General features: G+C 49.9%; 1 protein-coding gene across 1 annotated transcript in view; it reads right to left on the minus strand.

Moving 5' to 3' along the window:
* CKAP4 (cytoskeleton associated protein 4) overlaps nucleotides 1-9740 on the minus strand; it is a 17626-nt gene extending 7886 nt beyond the window's left edge. The window contains exon 1 of the mRNA XM_088478934.1: nucleotides 9325-9740. Within this exon, the coding sequence (XP_088335060.1) occupies nucleotides 9325-9630 (306 nt within the window). The 5' untranslated portion in view covers nucleotides 9631-9740. The remainder of the gene's footprint in view (nucleotides 1-9324) is intronic.
* Between the last annotated feature and the right edge of the window lie 709 nt (nucleotides 9741-10449).

Genomic DNA, 10449 nt, shown 5'->3' on the forward strand with positions numbered 1-10449 from the left:
TGGTGCAAAATATCGACATTCAGAATGGTGACACATTCGGAATGTCGACATGGATGAGATGTTGACATTGCAGGAACAACGACAGTCAGCATGTCGACCATTTGATTTTTCATCGACATGGTAAGTATCACTAACCACAGACTAACCCTAAAATCAGTTAAGTAAAAAAATTGGCTGTCGACATTATGTCATGTTGGCATTCTGAATGCTTATTTAGGCAGCCATTTTTTGGTCTAAACCAGGGATAGGCAACTTGTGGCATTCCAGCTGCTGAGGACTACACATCCCAGCATGCCCTGCCACAGTGTTTAGTTCCACAGCAGCTGGAGTGCGACAGGTTGCCTACAACTGAGCTAAACCATTCATATGCCTCACAACCTGAATGACGCTGTTAATTTCTAGTGAACTGATTACCATTTTCAGAGATATTGATTCACCCCTCAAAATGGCTGCCACCACTGTGTGTAGGTAACAACCAGAAACAAAACCTTGTAAAAATATGAGATATGGTAAGAACTTACCCTTGTTATCTCTATTTCTAGGAAGTCCATAGGGTTCCACAGGATACCTTGGGGGTATAGGCAATGGCGGCAGACATCCAGGCACCACAGAGTTAAATTTTCAGCCTCCCAGGATGCACTGGGGTCCCTCTCCTATACCCCGCCCCCGAGCCTCATGCCACTCAGTTTCGTAACAAGCCATAGGCCGGAGCAGGAGCAAAAAAGAGAGAGAAGACAGTCTGGAACACACAAGAATCACATTCTCACCAGAAGGAGACGGAGAAACCGGTGACCAGATCAAAGCCCATCTGCAGTACAGGTGCGACAGGGCGGGAGTCCTGTGGAACCCTATGGACTTCGTAGAAATAGAGATAACAAGGGTAAGTTCTTACCATATCTCATATTTTCTACTTCAGGGTCCATAGGGTATCCACAGGATACCTTGGGGATGTCCCAAAGCAGTATCCTTTAAGGGTGGGGATGCTCCTGTGCTGTAAGGAGAATCCGCCGCCGAAAGGAAGCATTCTGAGAGGCGAAGGTATCAAAAGCATAATACCTTACAAAAATATGGACAGATGACCACGTGGCTGCCAATCACCGCTGAGGCGCCACGTCGAGCTGCCCACAAAGGACCCACAGACCTAGTGGAAGAGCTTTAATAGAGGATGGAACAGGAAGACCTGTGAATCCATCCTGCCAAAGTTAGCGTAGTGGCAGGCCAACCCTTTTTATGGAAATCAGAAAGGACAAAACAGAGAGTCTGATTTCCTAAATGGACTGGTACGGTCAACTTAAAATTCTTAGCGCCCGTACCACAGCCAAATAGGCCTCACCAGCAGACAGGACTGGCGAAGTAAAGGCAAGCACTGCCCTGTTCCTAGGAAAGATGAGAAAAAGGGAGGTCTACATGACAGAGCCTCCCATTCTGAGATCCTACTGGCCAAATTAAGAGCCAGAAGGAATACAGTCCTAGCCGTAAGCCATTTGAAATCCACTGAGCCCAGTGGATCAAATGGCGGTCCTCAGAGAGCCCTAAGGACCACAGCCAAATCCCAAGGAGCCACAGGTGGAACAAAGGGATGCTGAATATAACGTACACCCTGCACAAAGGTGCGGACATCAGGAAGAGTAGCAATCCTACACTGAAACCATACTAACAGGGCAGAAACCTGCACCTTCAGGTAAGCAAGGCGAAGACCGTTATCTAAGCCCACCTGTAGGAAAGCCAACCTGTGGATATCCGGAATACCCGAGGAGCCTAGCCTCTAGGGCGACACCTGAAAGAAAGTATACCATACCTAATGGTAAATTCTTGCAGATAAAAACTTCCGAGCTCTTAGCATGGACAGAGCCCCTGTTAACTATAGAGCTGGAAAAACTCCTAGACCTTAAGAGGGCAGTCTCCACCGCCACACCGTCAAGGACAGACAACCCAGGTCTGGGTATCAGCCAGGATCCTGAGACAACAGGTCCGGGCGTAGAGGCAACAGCTTCGGAGTGTTAACTGAGAGGCTCCGAAGATCTGAGTAATAGTGCCATCTGGCCTACGCTGGAGCTATCAGCAGGAGTGTGCCTCCTTCTTGCTATTACTGGAGGAAGAAGGGATAACGGAGGGACGAGGTACACAACTTGGAAGGTCCACTGGACCTACCTACGTCTATCAGAAGAGTCTCATCTCTGAAAGGCTCCACTTGTTCACCAGAAGATTGAACACCTCCTGATAAAGAGGACATTTCCCTGAATGCACGTCTTGACGGCTGAGAAAGCCTGCTTTCCATCTGAGGATTCCTGAATGAACACTGCCGATGACGGCAGGGATATAGCCTTCCACCCAAGCCAGAATTCGGGACACCACTGTTAGTGTCGCCTGACTTCGGGAACCTCCAAGGTGGCTTACATAAGCCATCATGATGGCGTTGTCAGACTGTACCTGCACGGTATTTCCGTGGAGGACCTGTCCTGCATGCTGGAGAACCTTGAATACTGCTCAGAGTTCTCAGATGTTTATGGGAAGCGCAAAAACTACTGGTGTCCACCTGCCCTGGAACAAGTGTGGACCCGTCACTGCTTCCCAGCCACGGATACTGGTGTCCGTCGTCAGAAGGACCCGGTACGCAATCCCAAAGGGGGTGCCCCTTGTTTAGGTGAGCTTTCTGCAGCCACCAGGCCAGAGAGAGACAAACCTTCGGGGAAAGCCTATTGACTTTATCCTATGGGGCAACCCATCCCATCCGGAGAGGATCAAGTTCTTTAGAGTGAAGCTGGGTACTCCACCATGTCGAACAGCGACATCCTGGAACCCAGTAACCACATTGCCAAGTGAATAGACACTCGGCGACTCTGCATTACAGGCAAAGGTACGCAGTTGCCTGCAGAGATCTTTTCCTCAATCACAAAGATCCTCAGATGTTGGGATATGGAGCATCCTCTGTGAAGAATCAGAGAGGACCATTTCCAGTTTATCAGTCAGCCCTAACGTAGCAACACAGATATTGTCCGTTGCATATGGCACTGAAGTATCTCTGGAGACCGTGGTAACAACAGGAGGTCACTCGGATAGGGTAACAAGCGGACCCCCTGCATCCGCAGGTGGGCTGCCATAACTACCATGACCCTGGTAAACCGTGAGGCGCGGAGGCCAGACCAAGGGGCAATGCCAGAAACTGGAAATGCTTATCGACCACTGCAAACCTGAGGAAAACACTGGTGTGCTAAGATAAGAGGGATATTCAGGTAGTCACCCTGAATATATCCAACGACACCACAAAATTCCCAGGCTCCATTGAATGATGGAATGCAGGGTCCCTCTCCCGAACCGAGGAACCCTTAAGAATTTGTTGAAGGATTCGAGGTTGAGAATGTCCTGGTAAGCCCCATTGGGTGTCTGTACCAGAAAGAGGATGGAGTAATACCTCGGTCCCCTTTGGGGCAACGGAATAGGTACTATAACTCCTGCCTGGAGCATAGAGTGTAACACCCTCAAAAATTACAGGGCCCTGTCCTGAAGTGACAGAAGACCTGTAACGAAAAACCGTCTGGGAGGCTTTTACCAGGAAGAGAGGACATACCTTCAAGAAAATACTTCTCTTACCCCAGTGTCCGTGGTGGTCAGACACCAGCACTGGGCGAACTGGAGAAGCCGGCCTCCAACTCTGGGGGCTCCCGAGAGGAGGCCCGTCCCGTGAGGCTGAAGGCTTATAGTCCAACTTGGGAGTAGGACGTCTTGTACTCTAAGCCTGTTCTTATGGCTGAGCAGATTTCCTGGCTACTGACTGTCTTGGAAAGCTGTATTTTAGACTTACCCTGGCCTCACAGGGCCGAAAAGACAAAGTCCCAGACCCTGATGGGACTGTAGCCGATGGCAGACACGCAGACGTAGCTGCTGCCTGCAGGGCCACAATTGCGTCCAGACGAGGGCCAAACAGGACTTGTCCCGTAAAAGGCAAAGCATTCCAAATGGAATCTGCGTCCGCTTTCCAAGAGCGCAACCACAGGGAGCGGCAAGCCGCTACTGCTGCCGAGGAGATTCTGGAAAGGAGTAGGCTATCTGTAAGACCGTCTCATTATGAACGTGGCAAAGTCTCTGAGAATTTGCCACTATCCACCTGCTCTGCTGGAGAGTCAGTGTGCAGAGATCCAGTTACCTACTCAGTGTTCCATGGCTCTGGCCCCCCAGCACACGGCCATAGCCGGCCTGGAAGCCCCTCCAGCAAGGGAATATTGGATTTTAGATATATTTGCACCTTGCAATCTGGAACCTCTTTCAAAGAGGACCTGGAGGGCATGGGCAAAGTAGCACTCCTCACTAGGCGTGTAACATGAGAATCTACCCGTAAAGGTAACTCCCATTCAGAAATGTAATTATCCGCAAAAAGGGTATGCAAAAGGTCAACAGTTTTTGAGGCTGGAACCGCTTACCCGGAATTTCCACGCCTCCTCTAAATGATCCACCTGACCAGATAGAGGAATTACAGTGGCAACACCCTTATCCTTAAAGAAGGCATATTTGGATTTAGCCACGGGGGATATGTAATAACCAAAGCCGCACGGACTGCCCGTAGAAGGCCAGGTATATAGACTTTAGACCCAGACTACGCCTCCTTTGCACTAAGGGGCTCGTGTCTGAAAAAGTCAATAATGTCACAGTCATCAGACGTCATGTCTTTACCCGTCTGAGACCCGAAAGGCCGTTTAGAAGGCCGAAATGGTGACTCCCCCTGTAAAACGTCCATCAGGTGCTATACCATTTGGACAATAAATTCACCCACACAGGCTCCTGCGAGACCTGGGGGGGCGAAAAGCAGGATACACTGGGGTACCATCAGCTGTCCAGGGACCCCTGCATGTGATGAGACCACCACAGGCTGCGATAACTCCTATGGGGAAACGCAGGGGGCATTGCCCACAAAGGCTGTAAGCATCTTAGCCAGCCGAGGGCGGTCCCCTTTTTTTGTGCAGGCACAATGACAGAAATGGGGCGTGATATATAATATCACATGCCCTCCATAAACCCTCAGCGTCTACATATCCCTCCGCTAACTGCACATGATATCAGTACATTATAGCTGGAAGAGGATATCCTCGTTCACTTTCCGACATGAGGAGTGTGAACGGAGCGTATGTGACCTCCCACACAGAAAAACCACGTTTACTGTGAGGTAATAAACACCCTGCGACACCGCACCGCAAGGGCTGTAGCAGAAGAACAGGGATAGGAAAAGGCTGACAGTCAGAAATGAAAGTACAGGCAAACAGCTCTAGCATTTAAGTCACATACAATGCACAGATAACATCCTGCATTACAAGCACTGCGATCAACTACACAGACCAGAGCCTGGTAGGAAACAGTGCTGCATACACTGACCTTAATTGAAGGAGAGGTATGCGGGGGACCCGGACCGCAATGGCATCTGTATCAGCTTCCAGCAGCGTCTGCCATACCCAGCACATGTAGTGAGAAAATGGCCACCGAGGAGCAGAGAGAAGGCAGGGCCCGGGGGAGGAGCGCTGACACAGCCCGCTCAGACCGCTGTGGAATGGCACTGTGCAGCGGGGGAGACACCGGCTGTGAGACAGGGAAGGCGTTCCCCCCTGGCGTGCTATTAACCCCTAGGACGCCGCGCTGTACCGCACATGCTGCGGCCCGCTGTCCCTGGTGGTCTAGTGGAAGGCGCAGGATCAGTACCTGGCCCCACGCGCAGCCGGTCCCCGGGGAGCCCCCTGCCTGGGGACCAAACAGGACTGTGTTACCGGCGGGTGCCCACCGCGGGACCCCGCCGCTTACCTTGTTCCCCGTGCATCCGGCCACAGTCCAGGTAGCCGGGGATCACCGCTAGCTGTGACCCCAGCTACCTACCAGCATCCCCGGATCGGTACCGGCGTTCTGGTACCGGCGGGGTGTAGGAGTGACAGCATGGACGTCAATACTGACTGTCCTATGCTGGAGCACTCTAGTTGTGCAGCCACAGCTGCGAAGAAATATTCAGGGCCTTAAAAAGACCCCCTCTGTACGGTGCGACTGGTCCGGCCAGGCACCTACGAAAACTGAGTGGCCTGAGGCTCGGGGGCGGGGTATAGGAGAGGGACCCCAGTGCATCCTGGGAGGCTGAAAATTTAACTCTGTGGTGCCTGGATGTCTGCCGCCATCGCCTATACCCCCAAGGTATCCTGTGGCTACCCTATGGACCCTAAAGTAGAAAATTTAGTACGTTTAGGCTTGCCTTGTTCCTTTAGACCAGGGATGGGGAACCTCAGGTCTGGGGGCCGTAGAAGGCCCCCGGAATCATTTGGTATGGCCCTCTGAGCTTTTTTCTGTTAGCCTCATCTGGCTAGCAGGGTGCCGAGAATGGCATCCTACATCCAGAATCTATGCAGCAGTGCCGCCTGGAGCATCCTTAGGATGTTTCAGATGGTCACACCACTGCCCTTACAGCTCCGCAGAGCATCTTCAGGATGCTCCAGGAACTGCTATAATCACCGGCGATTGTGGCCCCGCCCCCGTGTGAGGTCACACGGAGGTTCGTGGCCTGCACCAGGCCTGTGAATACTTTTATATATATCAAAATGGCCCTCGGCAGAAAAAAGTTACCCACCCTCAAGGTAGCCCCTACCCCACCGCAAGCACTGCAGGCTGAAATACAACCAAGTGACGTGTACAATGACGCTTCCATGCTAATTATGCACACCCATAAAACTCAGTTTTGACGCCCAGACACGCCTGCGTTCGCAGCACCACTCCCCCGGTCACAAGCACCTTCCCCTGTTACCACCCACAAATGGCACTGTCTGTCACTCAAAGTAGTGCTCAGTCTTTGTGCAACGAGCGCACGATTCCCGATCGCTGTGACTGGTTCACGCACGTGCCCCAAGATGCAGACAGGCGACAATCGCCCATAGCATGTGTCCGCGGCTTAGCATCCGAGTCTGAATCGGGCCCTGCATCTTTAACATCCTAATGTTGCAGCTTGTTTCATGTGACTTTGGATGGGATGTACTAAGCATCGCTTCTGTGATGTGGTGCATCCCCTCTGTCTTTGGGTACATACCGCAATATGTACCAAGAATATCGCAAAGGACAGCGCTCCCGATAAGAGCTGTCCTTTGCGGTTGCTCCGGACAGAGGGACTTCCGGGTTTAACAACCAGAAGTCCCTCTGGCGTTCTTCTGTGCATGCGAAGGTGGCATTACCCATCGGGACGAAGCACCGGAATACATCACCTACTTAATACATTTGAGGAATGTGGTAAAACCCCCAAAAATGTTAGCTTCAAACTCAAAGCTTTTTGTATCCAGATCCATAGGACTACGTACATAAAATGTGAGTGCTGGGCGAGCTCAGCTGGTGTCTTTACACCGCTGCAATGGCAACTCGCCCACACACGGCTACTTGAATTGACACCATTGATTTTGGTTTGCAGTCCCATAGGGCTGCGTTAAAAAAATCTGAGATGAGATTGGGCCGCAAGGGGGCGAGGTTCAGTGGTGTTGCCGGCGTTTCTACGCCACTGCAACAACTCGCCTGCCTCGCACATAATGGACCCCTATAATACAAAATAATAACATATGCTAAGCATACAAATACTGTTAATTTCAATATTAAAACAAATATTAAACCTACAAACATATATGTCAGACAAATGTACACATAATTATATAGTCTGACTTAATATCAGTTCTAAAAATAAGCTATTTCTCTCTGCTACCAGCCTTCCGTGTTAAAAATCCAAAGAGGAAGTTGGTTGTTAGTACACTAGTATTAATGATTACATAAGGCAGCAGCTTGCACCCAAGCAACAGAACAAAGATGCATGAGATATCAGTGCTCTTTATATATGATGATCTAATATATTACAAGATCAAGCAAATATTGCACCGACGGGTATCTTGGAGGGAATGGGAATGTAATGCTGGCTGTCGGGATGCCTCCTGTCACAATACCAACAGTGGCATCCCAATGGTTGGTATCCCAACAGGGGTCGGGTAAGTATACTTACCCTCCCCCCTTCTCCCCCTAACCTTCCCTTCTTGTAGTCTAACCCTCCCCGTTAGCGCCTAAACATGTCACCCCCCCTTCATGCCTAAACCTAATCCTCCCCCCTTAGTGCCTAACCCCACTATGCTGCCTAAACCCAACACTCCCTCCCCTCGCGCCTAACAGCTAAGGGTGCCCCGGATTTACCTTGTTCGGGCTGGCATCCTTCTGGAATACGGCATCGGGATTAAGATAGGCGTCAGTATTTCAACACCTATCTTAAGTCCCACGTCGGACTTCCAGCGTCGGGATTCAGATGCATGCCGTCCGCCGGTCTGATGACTACATCCCATTCACAAACATATCAGTCCGGCCCGGCACCACAGCCGATACTGATATATCGGTGCATCTGGCTAAACCTAACCCTTACCACCCTGCACCCTAACCCTCCCCGTTAGTGCCTAAACCTAACCCTCCCCCCTCTTGTGCATAAACCAAACCCTCCCCCCTTTGTGCCTAACCCCTCCTCCCCCTCCGGTGTGCCTAACCCTCCCACCTAGGGGTGCCCAACCATAACCTCCCCCCAAAAAACTAATGCTAACCCTGCTACGTAACCTAAACATAACCCCCCTCCCCGCGGCTAACACTAAGGACGCCCCGGACTTAACTTCATTCGGGCAGCCGTCCTTCTGTGTTCCAACGCCTATCTTAAGTCCCTTGTCGGGCTTGAGCCTCCCGGCTGCCGGTCTGCTACCTACATCCCTCTTGGAGAAATGTTAAAGTGCAGCATGCATCTCTGTCCTCCAGTAAATGACAAAACCATCTGGCAAGAGCCTTACTAATAGGGAAGGGGGTGGAGGTCTTTCATTCATTCCAAGCATTATTGCATGTATATAAATACTGTACACATCCCACTGTCCTGATTATTTACGTAGGATCCTAAAATACATCTGGAAAAAAAATAAAAGGGCTGTTGAAAGATTATAAGCAAATGTATATACATTAATGAAAATAAAACATATACATCAGTTACAGACACAGTATGTATGCAAAGTAAATGCCAGCATATTACAGCAGTTATTGTATTTTACAGAGACAATACATACATAATTGCAGTTCACAATAACCCACATTTACCACTGCAAACAAGAAAATCCATACAGGACAAGCTAAGTTATGTTGTTCAGTGGGCACACTGATATATATATATATATATATATCTTACACACACATATACATACACACACACATACACTGATTGATTGCATCTAAATACACAAATAGACTACAAACAAGTGTGTTGATACTATAACAATGATCTGGTCATTCCTGTGGTCTAAGCAAGTTCTGTACCTGTTTCTGGAGAGTGTTCACAGTTTCTGCCAATTCACCTTTCTGCCCTGATAAGTGGTGTAACTTGCTGTTGATTGAGGAAACTTCTTCCAGCAGATTGTAGACAAACCAGCCGGTGCAAGCAGCTACTGCAATCAGCACCAGGTAAAACACCAGGGTACAGAGTTTGTGCAGTACCCCACGTCCCCCTGGCGATGCCCCCTTGTTGGGTTTTTGGTTCTTTTTGGCCAGGTCATTGCCAGATGCAGGTTGGGAGCTGCTGCTCTCCGGAGAAGCGCTCTTATTCCTGTGCCTTGAGCTAGTCATGATGATTACACAGGCAATGTGGATGCACTGCTGAGTGCTGACGTGCAGTCACTAAAGTTCCTTTGTAAGAATGTACTCGTTTCCTTGTGGTGTGAACCAATGGAAGGCGGCACAAGTGTTAAAGGGGCTGGGCTGAGAGTTCCAAAAATTTGGGTGTAGTGTAGAAAAGTTGTTAGTCCCACCCTCCGCCTCATCCCACCCAGCCTAGCCCTTCCCCTCTGCCACGCACACAGCCTCACAGCTCCCCCTGAGAAAGATGCCTGGTTATAATCTATAAAACAATTACACGTACCGGTAGTAGTTGTATGCTGAGATGAGGTGTACAAGTTAATAAGAAAATAAATAAATAAATACATTAAACAAATAAATAGAACAAATAAATACTTCTAAAAACTTATTCATTTTGAAAGATACAGAGCTTTGGAGCTCATTCAGACCCGGACGCTAAGCTGCACTCTCACGCAGCTAAAAGGGGCCGGGTATGCAAATGCCGCGATCGCACTGTCTGGTGAATTGACGCCCTGCCTTAGAGAGCGACGGCGGTGAGCGCACGCCGGAGTATAAAGACGCTCACCCTTGTTTCATAGCACACGTCATCTCCAGGAAGTGTGTGATTAATCGTGCCATCGAGAGCCATCGGCGCTGCACGCAGCGCTTGAGGTAGACCCTACCCCACCGCAAGCACTGCGATCACTGCAGACTGAAATACAACCAAATGACATGTGCAATGACGCATTTCTGATAATTATGCACACCCATAAAACTCCGTTTGGACGGCCAGACACGCCTGCGTTTGCACCACCACTCCCCCGTTCACAA

This window comes from Taudactylus pleione, unplaced genomic scaffold (assembly GCF_031769625.1).
Source record: "Taudactylus pleione unplaced genomic scaffold, aTauple2 ptg000225l, whole genome shotgun sequence".
Lineage (NCBI taxonomy): Eukaryota > Metazoa > Chordata > Amphibia > Anura > Myobatrachidae > Taudactylus > Taudactylus pleione.